Raw genomic sequence first — 17,407 nt, forward strand, 5'->3', positions numbered from 1 at the left:
TTCTCATCTTCTTTACCTGCCAGTTGATTTGGGCTTGAAATGAAGGGCCCCAGTAGCTAATGATTCAGACTCATGTATAAATATCACAGCACTGATTTTGGGCGCAATTTAATACGAGCTGCAACAGATTGAAAATAAACATGATGCACGTACGTCATTTTGTTCCCTTCAAATGGCTTCCTTTTCATCCATTTGAAGCTGGAAGTAGCTCCAACCATCTCTTAGCTCATGGTGGGCGAGTCTTTATGTTGAAGAAGCAACTCCAGAAAGTGCCAGCCAGCGAGCCAAATGAGAAGCTCCCGGCTGAATTTGAGCAGATACGTCCTATATAGATCGCTCATGGCAAACAACATTTTTTCTTTTCCTTGGACCGAGGCGCGTGCGTAACTGGCCAATGTGACAACTTCCAAGTCCAGTTGACCAAGTGGCTACCAAATACAGCACCACAAAATAAAAAACAGGAGCCAGCCAGCCAGCCAAGCCAAGCCAAGAGATTAAAAGATCCAGTGTCAAATCGACATCTCATTTCATGAAATGTCAAAAAAACATGCCCAAAATAGAACATTAAAAAGATCCAGTGTAAAAAATCTAAATAGACATCTCATTTCAAAGGTCATTATAAAGCAAGACATCTCGCCTGGTCGCTTTGCCGACCCACGTCAAGCGCGTCGCTTGGCAGCACAGAGAAAGAAAAAAGAAGAAGAAGAAGCCTCCCTACATCTGCGCGGCGGCGGCGGCGGCGGCGGCGGCCCTCTCCACGGCGAGCTTGCGCTGGCCTGAGATGACGTCGAAGACTTCGTCTCGATTGCTCATGGCCCCGAACACCATCGGCTGAGCCAAAGGAAATGTCAAGCTTTTTGGACATTGGAATGATACGTATGCAATGCAACTTTGCTTTCCTCACCTTCTGAGTGGACGGCGTCGCTATGGAGATGCCCATCCCGAAGCCCGGCAACATGGACAACACTTTGTACTGCCAGAAGATGCATTGGGAAAAAAAGACCAAATCAAGAACTTCTCTCCTGAGAAGAGAAAACGTCAAGCCAGCACCTACCTTCTGGATGTCCACGATGTCCACCAGTTGGATGACTTTGTCCCTCTTGGATGAAGACGAGCGGGTACACTCAAAGCACAAGTAGCTGATGGGGGGGAAGAAGAAGAAGAAGAAGAAGAAAAGACAAACAAAGCTCTCAGAGCACTAGTGCGCTAAAAGGATTGACCTTTGTTAGCTTGAAATGCCGGCGGGCCACCTTACTTGTCAGTGACAAAGAGGACGCCGTTGCGGAGGTAGTCTGCAGGCGTCTTCTTGTCGCGGTTGATGAGGCAGCAGCGCCAACCGCTCTCGCACACTGCACCACAGCCACCATTAGCTCAGACGCCAGGGCGCCAGGGCGCGCTTTGTTCACTTCACCTGCTAGGGGGCGCTCACTCTCGGGGAGGTTGAAGACCTCGTGGAAAGCTCCTCGCTTGGTGCTGTAGGAGCGACTGGCTCCGCCGCCGCCGCCGCCATCGTCGCCACCGGCGGGAACCTGAACAAGGCGAGCGTCACCACATCAAACTCAAGAAAATGGACTGGCAGAAGCGCAAGCGCCACCGACCCGTCTGCCGGACGCAGGGGCGCCTCGCTCCCGCATCTGGACGTCGGTGGGCAGGCGGCTCCACACGATGTGCGCCGTGTCGTAGCGCTCACGCAGTTTGGGGCAACTCTTGAAGATGAAGTTGATGATGAAGAACTTGACGCCCACGAAGACACCTGAGGGCAACAAGCACGAGAGCCATTGTTGCGCTCCGGTGGTGTGTGGGTGTGGGTGTGTGTGTGTGTTGTGTGGACCGCTATGGTACCAATGATGAATCCAAGCAGCTGGTAAGGCAGCAGGCACGAGGCGATGAAGGACACCCAGAGAGCCACATACAGCTTTTTGGTCAACTTAGGCTCCACCCACATGAAGAGACTACACACAAAGGCTCATTGAACTCCAGTCGCAGCCGGAAGAATGGCCCTCGTTGGAAGACTTACTTCTTTATCTTCTCCAGAATGTCGGCCATCTTGCCAAAGATATTCTGTCCGGTCAAAAGGAAATGTCAAACGCCAATAGAGCAGCAGCAGCAGCAGCAGCAGCACCACCTAAGTCGGCTCACCTGAGCTCTCTGGGCCACGTGCAGAACCAGCTGGAACTTCTCCGACACGGTCAAGTCTTCTCTGGGAGGCTCCTGTCAACATATTCAGACCTGTCAATCATCTTGTCAGCACCCCCCCCCCCCCCCCTCCCATTCTTACCACAGGCTCCGAGACCTCCGGAACGATGCTCCACTGGATCCTCCAGCCCCTGAGAGAGCCGAGTTAGCTCATGAAGGATGTACCATCGTGACATGTGGTTGCAATGCCATTGCGCTGGGCGGGGTTCACCTGGCAATGAGGTAGTTCAAAGAGAGCCGCAGGACAGCCAGGAAGAGAAACATGGAGATGGTCCAGCCCCGCCATGTAGCGTACATGTAGATCTGTCACGCACATGACTTCACATTAGCATTTGGCAGTTAGCGTACAGCCTCTAGCCAACAGCGTCATTCTTATGTCAAGCAGTTGCCAGTTAGCATTCAATTACTAGAAGATATTCTCTAGCAGTTAGCCTCGAAGCGAGGATCAGTCATTTAGCAGCACATGTTGGACAGTGTCCATCTAGCATCTAGCCTCCGGAAGCTACCAAATGGCAACTAGCACGACATATTTAACAGCTCGGGTGGAATTCGAAGTGTTTATTTAGTATCCAGTTGGAGAAAGTGCTTCCCAATGCATAGCAACATTTAGCAAGTGCAAACTTTGGACAGTTAGCATCCAGTTAGCAGTGACCCTCACAATGAAGGCGATGGCCGTGGTGTAAACGGAATGCCAGCTGGACAAGGCCGAGAGGTCCCGCATGAAGCTGGTGATGGGCCTCAGTCCTCTCTCTGCACAACACAAACATAGAAGCAGGACATGGATCATTTTGGATCGATTTCAGTACGGCTCTCTCATTGAGCGCGATGAACGTCTGGATCCGTGACGTTTGACCAATTCCGATTCACTTTCTTGCCTTCAGTCGTCCACATTTGCAGCTGGCCATTGTCCCATTGTTTGGGATCAACACTCTGACTTGAGATGTTGCAACACTAAGCACAACGTTTGCATCAAAAGGAAAAGTGACTCACTGGCCCGCCTCATGTTTTCCGTCAGCCTGCGGAGGGAGGAGCAAAAGGGACATTTCCAAGCAACGTGAATACGAAAGGTGAAAGACTCGCGAGGACGACGACAGCGACGGCGTCGCACCTCCTGGCACTGAGCGGCTCGTCCGGCTCGGGCGCCTCCTCCAGCGGCTGCACGTGGAAGTCATCAAAGTCCACACCCAAGTGGTTGAAAAGCAGTCTTTGGAAGCGGCTGTAGGTGTCCTCTTTTCCCGGTGCGGCCATGTCGTGAGGGGGCGGAGCTTTTGGAGTGATCGACGACGGCGGCGGCGGCTCATCAAGTCTGTCAGTGATGGGCAAAGACAAATTCAGCCCTGGAAAATAACTTGGTGAGGAGGCAACATGAAGCCCTGACCTGCCCTGACCTGACATTGATGACATCATTGAGCTTTTCTTCAAGTTCCATGTTCCTGCAGCGTTCTCGCTCCAGCTCTTGTTGCAGCATTTCCACGCCGCTTTCTTCTTCTCGGAGTTTCCTCAGCTCCTCCTCTGGAAGGTGACGTGATCAGAGTCACTCACCGAAGCAAAAACACCAAACAAAATAAAATACGCAACTCACGTAGGAAATGTTTCTCTAACAAGGTGATCTCCAGGTGTCCTTTCACCTCATTCAGATCCGTTTTGGATTCATCTTGAGATGTAGAAAGGGATCCAGAAACAACCTGTACAAAGAGAGGAACATGTCACGTCAAAGAACAGAACAAAATGACTACAGTTATTAACATGGCAATTAAAAATGATGAAAAAGCACAGATCCACACCCCAGAACCTTTGGTTATTTTTGGAGAGATTTTTTTTTTTTTTAATAAACACCATTCTTTTTCATGTTTTTCTGAAACAGAAATAATAAAAAGGATCAACATTTGTAGGGATTGGATAAGAAAAATCACTCAAAGCATTATTAAACTAATTCGAGAGAAAGGTATCTTAAAGATGAAAATCTACTTTACGTCCATATCTTCTCCTTTCAAAACGGGATTGAAAAACCAGTTTGGAGATGTACGGTTTTTAACAACATAAAGACTTGATTTGATTTGGTGCCACAGGCTTGACACTCCTGCAACTTCCATCGAGCCTTCCGTTCCGTTACGTTAGCATGACTTCTGGATTGCATTCGCCACCTCCTCGCTGCATTCCACGTCCGACGTGTTGGGCGACTCTGACTGGTCCATCAAATCATCCCGCCTGTGGCTCCAATTCCGGATCCGGTCCAGACGCCTCCTCATGGTTGAGCCTTATGGAACACACCCCAGCCCAGGACAGCCCAGCCCGGCCCGGCCCGGCCCGGCCAGCCCGCCGCCGCTGCTCGCTCGCTCGCTGTCTACCACTGACGTGGAGTGCTGCAGAGGACAGGCAAAAATATTGAACTTAAGTCATAGTGGCGGAGCTAAATGTCAGGTTTGCTCCACAAGGTTCTTTACTTGATCCTCTTCTATCTGCATACATCATCAGTTGTGACAGTTGAAGCTCTACTCTAGACTTGTTAGCCTCTGTTTGAGGAAGGCTTGCTTGTTGGCTTTGCGGCCACCAAAGTGTGTGCTGTCACATCACAGCATGACCCAATTTGCAGCTGATGTGTCCTTGCCAAAATGCAGAACAACAGGAATTTGCAACATTCCTACTTGAGTGTGGTCCCTTTTTCCAACATACCTGACTTTTCTCTCCCGGACAGTGTCACTCACTCAAAGCCTGTCTTTGTTTGTGAGCGCTGAAGGTGCCTGCCAGCCAGCCAGCCAGGCAGCCAGCCAATCACGTTGGCGCTCGCTGAGCTTGGACACACCTGAACTGAAGAATGTTGCACAAAAGCGAACAAGTTGTCTCGGCAAAGCAAACTTGTTTGAAAGCTCAGCAGCAGGGTTCAGACGAGGCTCCAAGCCGACCAGCACGTTCTCCAATCGGCAATTCCTTTGTCCGAGGCGGTCAATCAGTTGGGGGAAAAGTTCAGCGTCGAAAAGAAAAACTCCTGTTTGACAAGTTGAGCTCGTCCGTCCGTCCGTCCGTCAGTCAGTCTTCAACCATCACACCATCTCGTAGGCGTGGCTACGTTCTTGGGTGACGTCACCATGCAACGCTCCCAAAGAACTCGTATTTATTTTTATTTTTTTCCCGTGGAATGAGAATTGATGAGCAATGCGTTTAAAACTAATATTTAGATTCTAATGATTCAATACTACATGTGTTTTGATTGTTAGACAATAGGTGGCGGTAATGAATCCCTCTGTGATTGTCATGCACCAATCACAAGAAGGAAGACGACGAGGTGGCAAGAAAAGGCGGAAGTCAACTTTTATGTTTGCGGCGCAACCTTTTCTGTCAGTTTGCTTAGTTTATGGCCGAGTTGGTGTTATCAAAAGTAAGGGGGTGACATTTTTCTAAACTGTAACTTTCTAACCTGCCAGTCTGCGGGGAGGCGGAGATGCTCTCCACCATCGCGAACGTTGACGTGACGCAGGTAAGAAACTAACAGATGACTACGTCTGGGGGAAAAGGCCATATACTATTATTAGGAACACATTATACAAGTGGGCAGGCATGCATTTATACAATAAGTCGGCGTTCATTTTAGTCATCGTGTTGCATTGATAAATGATCAATAAAACAATTTTGACGAAAAGATATCAGAGGGACATCTCAGGTGGGACGCTTTGGAGACAAAGTTAGAGAAGTGACATTGAGATGGCTTGGACATGTGCTGAGGAGGAATTTGGGGAACGTAGGATGCTGAGGCAGGGGGGGAGGCCAGAAGATGTGGTCAGGGAGGACATGCAGCCCAAGGAAGAATGGATTCATTCCATTCAGATTAGTTTCGAAGCAAACGCTCCCATCGATTTTAGCCGCCCGAGGTGGCTCTGCTTTCTCTTTGAATCTCATCAAGATGTCGTTTGCAGAAAGATGCTGAGAAAGCGCTGGTGGTGGCTATCTCGTGCTCGGCCGTGTTGGAGGACGCAGATGACGGCGACGGGTACGCTGTGGGCGCAGCTTTCGCGCTGCTGCAGGTACAGGCACAAACAACCGCAGGAGTTCAACGTTTACAGGCTGCAAAAGATGGAGTCAAAGTTTGTCCGTTCAAAACAAATGCGTTTAGGCGCTGAAGAGCGTGAACCGGCAGCTCGTGGCAGCCAATCCTGACGAGTCGTTGCTTTTTGACGTGCTTCTCGTCACCACCGACGAACGGCGGAGGCGGCAGAGCGCTCGCATAGTCAGCAGCACCAAACGTTACGGTTGGAATTGCTGCGCAAGTCATTAAAAGCGGCATGATTGACCTTGCTGATGACGACGATGATTGTTGTTGTTGTTGTTGGATGCGTCGCAGGTCTGGAAGTGAGCCGCTTCTGCTTTTCGGGCCAGGAGGACTTTGTGGCATGTTTAGTGGAAAATCAAGCCCAGCTCTTCCTGTCCACGGAGCCCGAGGAAGTGGCGCTGGCCTCGCAGAGAGGTGCCTTGTCCCGCCACCACACTCAAAACACAAAGCACGTTATGTTCAAATTGGATTTTTTGGAAAACTTTGACCTTTGTAGCGTTTTCAATTCATCAACGGCATACTCAAAACGGAATTGGAAAATATATCGTACGATAAGTCAAAAAGGAATATTTGACAAAGCCTTTTGGGGTGACTTGAAGGCTCATGACGCGGTCGCTGGCGACCGTTGGTCTGGTCTCGCAGGCGTTCTGTCGGCGTTGTTGGGCCATCAGACTTGGTCCAGCCCATCGGAGCAACTCAGAGTTTTGCTGTGCGGTGACGACGTCGCCGCCGCCACGTTCACGCCAGCGACACAGGTACCGACGTGCTACGTCGTCGTCTCTTTAAAATGATATTCCGAAATGATTCATTAGCCAATAATATGCATCTCCATTCACTTGATGGACTCATTTCCCTCCCTCCCTCCCTCGCTCCATTAGCGCTTCTGGTCGCAGCTGGGTGCCCTGCGCGGGCGTTTCGGTGTGCTGGACAGTCCCGTCAGCGTTTTGGTGATGACGGCGCACGGCGGGCGCCAAGCCTTCGGCGGCATCCTGGCGGGACTCCGCTCCCGTGGCCTGAAGGCCGACGAGGCCCACTGCCTGGCCGGCGCCCCCCGCGGACCCATCCTGGAAGTGCTCAGGCCGCACTTCCTGCTTGGTGATTTGGCGCGGTTGCCATGACGCCGCAGTGGCTTCAAAGGCCACGTTTGTGAACGTGCCCACGCTTGCACGAATGCTCGGCTGCGGATTGCCTCCAATGAAAAGCGGCGTGCTACTGGTGCTCTGCTGTAATCAAGTCCAAAGAATTGGACTACTTTGTCACAAAAACCCCCAAATGTGTGGAAAATAAAAAAACTTTGATTGAGCCTCATGTGCTGCTTTTACACCAAAACAAAACGACTACCATTTCCTGTTGCCGAATGGCCGGCCGTAGAGAAGACAGTAGGAGCCACAACTGCTTTGCTCGCGACTTGACCAAAGCGTGCGGCAAAGCCGACCGAGAGTTATTCGGCAACAACTCCCAGTCAGAATGGATGAGCATTGCACGCTGCGCTGGCCCAATTGAGCTGGACTTACTTTCCGACGCCTTGCTTTTCCTTCCAACGGCTCCACTCTGCAGTGGCAGACCCTCATGAAGGTTCAGAAAATGGATTTTGAAAACTGAGGCGAATCTCAGTCGACCCCAGCCACGCACGTTTCCAAATGTCTTTCCTTCCTCCTGTCAACTGGCGCACCTGTTCCAATCAATTGCCCCGGAAATTGCCCACCAGGGGGCACTACGATTCCTTTTGGATGGAAAAACTGACAGCTAAGCAAAACATTGGCTTCAACGATGACTTGTTTATTACACACTCCATGTGTTGCTCATGAAATGGCCACGTTGCGTATGCTGTCTTTTGGATGGACACAAGTCAGTCTCCAAACTCATAGCTACGTTGGCGTGGTGGGTGACGATGAGGTGCTTGCTTGGTGTTGGTTGGGCGCGCACACGGACGCGTGCGCTCCCTCCACTTGTGCGCATGCGCGCGTCCAGGCCGAAGGGCTGCCGAAGGGCACAGCGCTGAAGCGCAGCTCTCCTAAGTAAGCGGCTATAATTGACTTATTTTGGCCTCGCCGCCCTCGGTGGCCTGCCTGCCTGCCTGCCTGGCTGCGCGTCTGCCTGCCTGGGCGTCTGCCTGCCCGCCTGCAAGGCGGCTGACGCGGAGGTAAACATCCGAGCGGAGCGCACCGGCCACACGCGCAGAGAAGGGCAGGGGTCCCTTCATTCTGGCCGAGACTTTCTTCCACTTTTGTTTGGGTTTTCTTCCCAATGTTCCGTTCGAGCAAGATCGCTGGAGCTTTGAGGACACTTTTAGTTGGGTTCGTCATCAAATAAGAAGGCGTGTGCTCCGGCCCGGGGCACGGACGGCATGGCACTTTGGCACCTCCCGCGCCGTCCTTGATGAGAGAGCCGGCGGGGGGACGCAGCAGAGGAGCCGCCGCCGCCACCGCCGCCGCCGTGGCCGCGGTGGAGAGGATGGAGATGACGGCCAGCGCCGCTCCCTCGGCCTCTCCTTCGGTGCGGGGCCACAACGTGGCGGCTCTGGTGCTGGGCGTGCTGCTCATCGTGGTGATCGTGGGCGGCAACGCGCTGGTGTGCGTCAGCGTGCTGACCGAGAAAGCCCTCAAGACCACCACAAACTACTTCATCTTCAGCCTGGCGGTGGCCGACCTGCTGCTGGCCGTGCTCGTGCTGCCCCTCTTTGTCTACTCTGAGGTGGCACTCCACTCTCCACACACAAGTCAAGCCGAGTCCATTTCCCCATCTTGCCGTGGCGTTTGCGCTCAAACCAATTGGATGTGGACCAAAAGAGATCCCTCGCTGTTTTCATTAGTTGCGGGCAAATTGGAAGCTCATGCTCACCGTCATTTGACTTGACTTTAGTCCGTCCAGTTCTTTTGTTGGAGGACGTTCCGAGTCCAAGCCTTCTTGCTTGTCATCCGTCCAGTGTCAGGCAATTGGCTGCCATTGTTGGGATGAAAAAGTGGGGCTCATCTTGAGGGGAAGCTCCGTCCGTCCCATTTAGCTCCATTGGAAATGAGGCCCACGGAGGAATAGAACAGGCGCAAAAATGCCCTTCAAGTTTGGAACTGACGCCACATTGACCTCGCTCGCGCACAATGTTGCCAAGCTCTTTGCCGTGCGCGCTTCATACTCACTGCAGGTGCGTGCATGTGTCACAGTTCCAGGACGGCGTGTGGACGCTGAGCACGGGCGTGTGCGACGGCCTGATGAGCATGGACGTCCTGCTGTGCACCGCCTCCATCTTCAACCTGTGCGCCATCAGCGTAGACAGGTACACACAAACACACACACCTTGCACATCTCCCGCTTCAGCCAAAGTGACCGTGGTTTGCTTTGACTCGCGTAAAACAACGGCGATCTGGAAAAAGGCCATACGTGAGCTAGCCCGGCCGGATGTTGCGGCCGGCTTTAGAACGGCTGCCGTCCGAGCCAACGGTCTCGTAAATGTCGTAAAGGCTCCGCTTTGGCTCGCGGCAGGTTCATCGCCGTGCTGATCCCGCTCAACTACAACCGCAAGCACGTGGACCTGCGGCAGGCCGTCCTGCTGGCGGCCACTTGGTTGCTGGCTTTGGCCGTGGCCTCTCCCGTCATGCTGGGGGTCAACCAGGTGGCGGGCCGCCGCCCCGCCGAGTGCAAGCTGGAGAACGCCGACTACGTGCTCTACTCGTCCGTGTGCTCCTTCTTCATCCCGTGTCCCATCATGTTGCTGCTCTACTGCGGCATGTTCCGCGGCCTGCGGCGCTGGGAGGAGGCGCGCAAGGCCAGGCTGAAGAGGAGCATCCAAGCCTGCCGCAAGCTCAGGGAGGCCGACGCCGGTGGTGCCGGCGGTGCCGCGCTCCAGCCCCTGCCGCCGCTTTTGCCGCCCGTCATCCAACGGGAGCCGGCCCACCCGGCTGACGCCGCCGCTCCCTCGGCCGCCAACTTGGCCGAGGTGAAATTGGACCCGCGGCCTCGGCGCAGAAGCAGAGCCAAGATCAACACGCGCGAGAGGAAGGCCATGAAGGTGTTGCCTGTGGTCGTAGGTGAGCGCCAAAGCACCGAGCAAAAGCGGCCACGTTCGGGCGCCCGCATGAACACCGATTGAGACGGCGTCAGTAGCTCGCCTCTGTTGTGCTTTTTAGGCCCTTGCGTGTTCAGGTGCCGGGGCCTATTCATAGCGGCTAGCGCGGCGCTAATGGCGACAAGCGCTTCCCTTTAGCACGCGCACATCCCGCAGCGCCTTAATCCTGAAAGCCAATTAGCGCGTAAAAGCTGCTCAGCTGCGATGAAGGCCAACGTCATGACGAGCATGTGTGAAACTGAGCCGCCGCTTGCTTTCTTTCTTTCTTTCTTGTCGCCCCAGGCGTGTTCCTGTTATGCTGGACGCCGTTCTTTGTGCTGCACATTGTGCGCGCCCGCTGCCAGGCGTGCGACATCCCGCCCGCCGCCATGAGCGTGGCCACGTGGCTGGGCTACGTCAACAGCGCGCTCAACCCCGTCATCTACACCGTCTTCAACGCCGAGTTCCGACGCTTTTTCAAAAACTTCCTGCGCCGCTGTTGCTCTTTCCGCTGCGGAGGAGGCTTCTAGGCACCCATCTCGACAAGAAAGGCCAAAAGCTTAAGGCCACGTGGTAGCCACTGCTCGGCCAGGCGTCTTACAATCGAGGTCTGCTCTGTTGCGCTGCACTCAATTAAGTGGTGAATTCTCAAACTGATTGGTCTATGGTTACCTGCTGAAAAGCAAAGCATTTGTTTTCCCGTTTTCTAAATGAACCTTTGGGCAATGAAAGCTTTCAGCCTAAGCTGACGTGTCAGAACTCAAGCTTTTTTTAGATTTTGTTTTCTGCAACGCCACAAAACAAACGTGGGAGGGCAATCATCACAATGAAAAGAAATGAAAGTATAAACCAATACAGTTCATTTCATGACATCCTATTTTTATGCATACATTATAAAACAATCAAATGAATATGAAACAGGTTGAATGATTGATAACCAATTCATTCAAGTGGTTTCAATCAATCCATTTCTAGATGAATTAGCTTTGGGTCAGCTTCAAAGCGAATCCTTTGGCCAAACGGAAAGCAAATATGGACCTACAAAGCCCTACGTACGTCGGTGAAGAAAGCAACACGCGTGCTTAGCCTTCCAAACCAAGAGCTCACGGAGGAATAGAGGAAAAATGAACAGCCTTCCTTCCCTTCATTCAACATCTTGCCTGCTTTTTCTCACTTCACTTTGTCCATGCCAAGGGTCGCCATTGGCTCCTCCTCCGGGATGGCCCCGCCCCCTCCCGATTGGCAGCAGATGTTCTGATGATCTCGCCAGTCCTGCAAGCGGAAGGAACACGAGCGGGCCGAGTTAAGTTTGGATGCCAGTCCAATGACGATGCAATCTTTTTGAGCGTGCCGTTCGTTTCCTCACCTTCCTCTGGCAGAAGGCGGAGCAGTAGTTGACTTTGCGGCAGCCCGTGCACTCGCTCAGGGCCGCGCGACCGCAGTTCTCGCACATCTGTTGTCATGACAACAACGATTGGCAAGGTGAACAAAATGACATACGCTAGGTGGGTAGGTAGGTAGGTAACCAAAAAGATCCCATGAAAGAGTCACTGGCTCAATTGGCTCAACATCTGAGCGGCAGGCAAAGTGGAGGATTGCCCGTGGGCTGATCACGCGCCGCCGGCGCCGCCACGCCACGCCACGCCACGCCACGCCTTTCAAATTGCCTCTTGTGTTGGAACATTGCATTTGGCGAGAGTGGAAAAGTTACATTGATGAGGACTTCTGGGATGTCGCTGCTCCGTTTGCCTTGCGATTCGTCCGGCGTCTGGAAGATTATCCGGTTCTGGAAGGACGGACCGACGACACACTGGACTCACACAGGCAGAGGTGGGGTGGGTTTTTTTTTTGGAAGTGAGTGTTGGATGTGGTGATGTGGGATGATGGCCCTAATCGCTCCGTCCCTCACCTCCTTGTGCCCTCCTTTACTGTCCCTCTTGGCCTGCTCTATCAAGGCTTTGAGCTGCTGCACATTGCTCATGAGGGTGTTGGCCATCTCCTCCAGGCTGTGCCAGCAGGCGTTCTTGGGGCTCAAGAGAGGCGGCCCCACCTCCAGGGTGCCCACCAGGGAGGCCGAGGGGGACGCCACCGCCATCTTGGCCTGGGGGGACAGCGCCAACGCCGGCAAGGCCGTCAGCACTGAAAGAGGGAGAGAGACGTCAAAGCGCCGCGGACGCCGTCCGTTCTCAATCTGTACCGTCTGCTCGTACGGCTGGACTACCTGCCGTGTCGGCGTAAACTTCGCTCTGCGCCGACGCGTCCGAGATGATGGCGGCGGCGGCGGTCGTGTCGCTGCCGGGCGAGCGCTCAAAAGTCAGCGTGCCCGAAGGGGTGATCTGACCCATGGGCGACACGGTGACTGCGGATCACAAAACCTCTTTGAGCTGACCCTGAGCAACTCGGACCTCGGCGACGTGACTCACACGTGCTTCCCGGGCTCAGCGTGATGCTTTTGCCGGCGGCGGCGGCGGCGGGGACTTCCTTTTTGACGGCGGGCGGCGGATCCGTGTCCCTCCGCCTTCTCTTGTACGGGACGAAGAGGCGCACCGGACCGTTCTGAAGACAACAGACGCGACATTTGGTACAGCCAAAACAGTTTTGCAATTACTAAAAAAAAAAAAAAAAGATGAACGCAGACTACCATTGTGATGGTTTCGGCTTCCAGGGAGTCTCCATTCTTAGAACGCAAAACACACGGCAACAAACATATCATTCAAAATAGCAGCAATGTGGAATCCTTTCAGAATGGCGCAATGATCCATTGAATCGGATCACAAGCGGAGCCAAAAAAGGAGCCAATGGCAACAAACGGCCCAAGCGCGGCAGAAGCCAATGGCATCGGAAGCACAATGAATCATCTCGCTGTCGGAGCCAATGCTGTCAACCGATTGAAACGGCAGCCGGCCGATATCGCAAAGCAAAGCGGGCCGACACGAGCGGCGCCGGCGGCGACTCACCGAGACCATGTCGTCGCAGCAGGCCGCGCACGTACACGAGGCGGCGTGAGGGTTCAGGATGCGGTCCTGGACGGACACACGGCAGGGGTGGACGGGTGCGCGCGGGCGGGCGGGCCGGCGGGTGGGCCGGCGACCGACCAAGTGAGCGACCGACCTGTATGAGGCAGAGCAGAGGCCTCCCTCCGTAGCGGATGCTCCTCTTCCAGTCTTTGCTGCTGGCGCGACCGGCCAGAGCCTCAAAATCGGTGGGCGTCAGCCAGCGCTGATCGTGTTTAATGCAGCGACCTTTGCCGCCTCAACGCACAAAAAGAACAAAATGTTGTCTTGTGCTCTTTGAAAAGGTCATTCCGTCGGCGGCGGCGCGTGTCACAACGCAAACGCTGCGCTGGCTGACCCGAGCCCAGGCGGTTCTTGTAGAGGACGCCGCTGCTGTTGCGGCACCGCACCGGCAGCTCGTTGTTGTACGCCGACGGATCCCAGTTGTACTTGGAGGCGGGCTCTTTGTCCCGAAGAGGAGTCGGCGGGGTGGGCCGAGTCACCAGACCTGAGCGGTCAAACCAAAGACACACAAAGTCAAAGACACGTGCTCAAAAAGCCACTTTGCGCGCTCGTACCAGTGGAGACGGCGCCGACGGTCTTGAGTCCGTCCTGCTGCGCGACGCCAGAGTCGGTGTGGACCACGATAAGCGTGGTCTTCTGGCCGCTCAGAGCCTCGGCCAGCTGCAGGGGGCTCCTTCCGCTCTACGGCACGTAAACACATGTGACGTAGCGGACGCCACCCAAGGTGGTCTGCAGACGTCCCCCCAGCGTGTTCTGCCGCCGCCGTACCAAGACGTGTTCTGGAAGGTTCTCCACCGCCTCCACCGGGGTGGCGAAGACGCCGTCGTCTGCAGCCTGAACGTTTTCCACCGCCTCCACCGGGGTGGCGAAGACGCCGTCGTCTGCAGCCTGAAGGCTTTCCGCCGCCTCCACCGGGGTGGCGAAGACGCCGTCGTCTGCAGCCTGAAGGCTTTCCGCCGCCTCCACCGGGGTGGCGAAGACGCCGTCGTCTGCAGCCTGAACGTTTTCCACCGCATCCACCGGGGTGGCGAAGACGCCGTCGTCTGCAGCCTGAACGTCCTCCACCGCCACCGTGGACACCTCTGCGCCAACACATTTCATTGTCAGAAACCTTTGTGCTTCCAGAGCATGGCAGCATTTGTTTGCGCTGAATCGAATCGCTACCAATGACGCCATGTTAAGCTCCTTCCTTCTCTGGATTTCTTACACGCAACAGCGTTCCTCCAAAGAATAGAGTTCGGTGAACTGCGCATGCCGGTGAAGCACAGATATCCCGAAAGTTGCTGTCACGGTGCGACGATTGCAACAAAGTTCAAATGACGCCGCTCAGCAGAAGTTGTTCGATCGAGCATTGGATTGCTTTCCCTACCATTCAAGCTGATGAACTAACTGTAGCGATCGAATCAAGTGCACTCCTTCTCGACTCCAAACCATTTGCAACCATTTCAAAGACGGAAAAGCCCCACCAACAATTCCTTGCAAATGCTTTCCGAATTCACTGCCAACGATTGAGCTCAGACAAACAAAAGAAACCGCCGTCGTTATTTTTAGCTTGAGGTGTTGAATTGTTTCGCAAGATGGGGGTCGGAATCCAGGAAGCGAGTCAACTTTGGATTTTTAGCGCCACTCGTCGGTGGGCGGTGCGCGCGCGCGCGCGCGCGCTCGCTCGCGCGCGGCCTGCTGGCTCGCTCGGAGCTCGCCGTCCGTCCGTCCGTCCGTCGGTCGGTCGCCGATCGACTTGCCTGCGAAAGCCGCCGACTCGGCGTCGTCGGGGTTCGGCATCGCTTCGGCTCCCATATCGATGTTTCCGGGCGCCGCCATCACGGCCATCGTAGAGACTTCGGCCTCCGACTCGGTATCCGAGCCTGCCCGCCTGCGGGGTTCGTCAAGTCCGAGCGCCTTCGTCGCCGATTCCGCTTCGTCCATTCCTCCCTCCGGCGAAAGACACGACGAGAGCCGAAATGAACCGAAGAGCCACGGGGAACGCCGAGAGGCCACTCGGAACCCAACGCACGCCAAATCGAGTCCCTTTTTGCACAAAAGACGATTGTGCCGATTTTCCCTCGAAACAATTAGAATGTAGCCGGAGAGAAAGAAAAAAAAAACCGCCTCCTCACGGTTCGTTTTTCCACATGTCTCGACAATGAGTCGCCGGAAAAAGCCGAGCAGAGCCGAAGAGTCTGCCTCGTTTCCCGAATGGCTACGTCACAAATGACGTGTTTGAAAAAAGCAATTCATTGGATTGTAAGTGATGTCAATACAGTAAATGTAGATATTTTACAAACTGGATATGAAATTGACTTTTTTTTTTAAGAGTATAACATTCTCACGGGTCATAACTTATTTTCCTATGAATGGTCATATGAAGCCATTACATATTTTTTAATTTTGAGGTACGTACATACATTGACGGCAGGTCCGTTGACTTATTCAAACCAACAACCATTTAATGCAGAAATGATGTATATCTCAAACAAACAATTCAGTATTTCAAACTATTACAAGACAATTAAATGTAAATCAACACAAAAGTGGAATGGATTTGAAAAGTCAACTGGCAAGAAATAAACACTGTATATAGACCTCCTGAAATATAAGAATAGGTAGCAGTAAGTCTGATGTCAATTGCAGGAGCATTTACATCTAACATCTCTATGTACTATTTTACAAAGTGTATTTTAGACGGCAGTATTATTAAGAAACTTGAATCACCCATTCCAAGCCAATTAGTTTTTTGGAGTCCCCCCCAGAGAGGACGTTTGTAAATCTCAGACAAAAAAAATGAAAGAAAGAGTGTCTTTTGGATCCATGCTTTTCCGCCCGGCCCCTGCAGATCGCGTCCATGCCTCGCCTCCTTTGGTTTTTGCCCTGGTGCCCTGGTGCCCGACCGAGCGGCTCAGCGCGTTTGTTCAGCGTCTCATCCGGCTGACGGCGTAGTAGAGCAGGAAGAAGAAGACCACCAGGCCCATGGCAACGTAGCACATGACGCGACGGTTGTCGCGTCCCGAGCGCATCATGTTGGAAAAGCGCTTGACGCTGCCGCCCAGGAGAGTGGTGGTGCTCAGGAAGTTGGAGTCCTGGCGGGAGCGGGAAGGACGTCAACGCGCGCGCGTGCCTGCCGCCGCCGCCGCCGGCGCTTTCAACTCACCATGCCGTCCAAGTAGTCGTTTTGATCCTCGGCCTCTCTGTCGATGTCGTACGCCAGCTGTCACAAAAGGTTTCCGCACACTTAGAGCTGAGACAAATCCCACACACGTCCGTCCGCTCGACGAGTTGGAAGCGAGCGAGAGCGAAATTGTCATCTGGAGCCCGGATGCGATGACATTGAGATATTTCCAATCTTTGATACCAAACGGCCTTGGCACTTGATTGTTAGGGTAGGGCTCGAAAAGGAGCAAATGGCTCAGCGTCTCCAAATCATCGTGATCGGCAACAGGACAACACACCGACGCAAGCGACGTAGGGTGAGTCACAATTGACATAGCACATCAATCAGTGGCGAGATTGTTCATTTCAGATGAGCGATTCCTCGGCCGGCCGGTCATCTTGTTGTCAAGCAGCCGAGGTTTGACTCGAACAGAATGAGGCTCCAAATCGACACGCACGCCATTGACTTACCGATTTGAGTCGGGAGACTTTAGTGCCCAAGTTGTCAGCCAGACGTTTGTTCTCGGCGTCCAGCATGTCCTCCACCGAGCCATGCCCTGCGAGAAGCAACACGCGAGTCCTTCTATGACACAGCGCCTCATTGTATGACACAAACACACACACACAGGATAAGATAGGCTCGGGAGGGCCACGTTGCACTTGAAGCGCGATTCGTTCGTTGGTTGAAAGCACGACGAAGACTTCGTCAGATGATCCGGCAAGCCAAATCGTCAACACAAGCCTCCGAGCGTCGGCCTCATGGAAATAATCGCTAAACGTCAATAGCGTGCTTAGGTGTAGTTAACGTGGTTCTGCTTCTGGTTCTGGTTGTTCGTTCGCCGGATTCGGACGTGTCAAAACAAATATTGTACCTCTGTTCCTGTCCGCCGCCATGTCGGCAAGTGACGTCACGCGCACGTGATCGGACTGGGGAGGGAGGGAGCGAGCGAGCGAGCGAGC

General features: G+C 53.7%; 5 protein-coding genes across 6 annotated transcripts; 2 read left to right on the forward strand and 3 right to left on the reverse strand.

Moving 5' to 3' along the window:
• Window positions 1–92: 92 nt before the first annotated feature.
• Window positions 93–5,270, reverse strand: LOC133156622 (GRAM domain-containing protein 4-like). 2 transcript variants are annotated; one of them, XM_061282489.1, is made up of 18 exons: window positions 4,870–5,270; window positions 4,170–4,559; window positions 3,779–3,881; window positions 3,585–3,708; window positions 3,305–3,502; window positions 3,187–3,212; window positions 2,855–2,946; window positions 2,408–2,499; window positions 2,279–2,327; window positions 2,140–2,211; window positions 2,018–2,061; window positions 1,843–1,952; window positions 1,599–1,753; window positions 1,430–1,529; window positions 1,256–1,349; window positions 1,055–1,139; window positions 905–973; window positions 93–831 (listed from the first exon to the last, which is right to left on the reverse strand). In XM_061282489.1, the coding sequence occupies exons 2-18, from the start codon at window positions 4,287–4,289 to the stop codon at window positions 715–717; spliced, it is 1,650 nt and encodes a 549-aa protein (XP_061138473.1). In that variant the 5' UTR covers window positions 4,290–4,559; window positions 4,870–5,270; the 3' UTR covers window positions 93–714. The 2 variants fall into 2 exon arrangements, with proteins under 2 accessions (XP_061138473.1, XP_061138472.1); XM_061282488.1 differs by having other exon boundaries at window positions 1,412–1,529; window positions 4,870–5,269.
• Window positions 5,231–7,544, forward strand: LOC133156624 (cytosolic 5'-nucleotidase 1A-like). Its single transcript, XM_061282491.1, has 7 exons — window positions 5,231–5,249; window positions 5,619–5,671; window positions 6,108–6,215; window positions 6,305–6,440; window positions 6,533–6,655; window positions 6,884–6,996; window positions 7,120–7,544. The coding sequence occupies exons 2-7, from the start codon at window positions 5,636–5,638 to the stop codon at window positions 7,357–7,359; spliced, it is 756 nt and encodes a 251-aa protein (XP_061138475.1). The 5' UTR covers window positions 5,231–5,249; window positions 5,619–5,635; the 3' UTR covers window positions 7,360–7,544.
• A 659-nt stretch (window positions 7,545–8,203) lies between these two features.
• LOC133156623 (D(4) dopamine receptor-like) lies at window positions 8,204–11,163 on the forward strand. Its single transcript, XM_061282490.1, has 4 exons — window positions 8,204–8,935; window positions 9,403–9,515; window positions 9,722–10,266; window positions 10,587–11,163. Exons 1-4 carry the CDS (start codon window positions 8,621–8,623, stop codon window positions 10,811–10,813), a joined length of 1,200 nt encoding a protein of 399 aa, XP_061138474.1. The 5' UTR covers window positions 8,204–8,620; the 3' UTR covers window positions 10,814–11,163.
• On the reverse strand, window positions 11,142–15,453 carry deaf1 (DEAF1 transcription factor). Its single transcript, XM_061282487.1, has 13 exons — window positions 15,043–15,453; window positions 14,069–14,382; window positions 13,855–13,981; window positions 13,635–13,784; window positions 13,395–13,534; window positions 13,241–13,306; window positions 12,925–12,960; window positions 12,707–12,839; window positions 12,505–12,642; window positions 12,193–12,422; window positions 11,995–12,093; window positions 11,650–11,736; window positions 11,142–11,555 (listed from the first exon to the last, which is right to left on the reverse strand). Exons 1-13 carry the CDS (start codon window positions 15,224–15,226, stop codon window positions 11,454–11,456), a joined length of 1,806 nt encoding a protein of 601 aa, XP_061138471.1. The 5' UTR covers window positions 15,227–15,453; the 3' UTR covers window positions 11,142–11,453.
• Window positions 15,454–15,726: 273 nt separating this feature from the next.
• bet1l (Bet1 golgi vesicular membrane trafficking protein-like) lies at window positions 15,727–17,389 on the reverse strand. The gene is made up of 4 exons (XM_061282492.1): window positions 17,320–17,389; window positions 16,919–17,004; window positions 16,449–16,505; window positions 15,727–16,377 (listed from the first exon to the last, which is right to left on the reverse strand). The coding sequence occupies exons 1-4, from the start codon at window positions 17,339–17,341 to the stop codon at window positions 16,210–16,212; spliced, it is 333 nt and encodes a 110-aa protein (XP_061138476.1). The 5' UTR covers window positions 17,342–17,389; the 3' UTR covers window positions 15,727–16,209.
• Between the last annotated feature and the right edge of the window lie 18 nt (window positions 17,390–17,407).

Source organism: Syngnathus typhle, linkage group LG7 (genome assembly GCF_033458585.1).
Source record: "Syngnathus typhle isolate RoL2023-S1 ecotype Sweden linkage group LG7, RoL_Styp_1.0, whole genome shotgun sequence".
Classification (NCBI taxonomy): Eukaryota; Metazoa; Chordata; class Actinopteri; order Syngnathiformes; family Syngnathidae; genus Syngnathus; species Syngnathus typhle.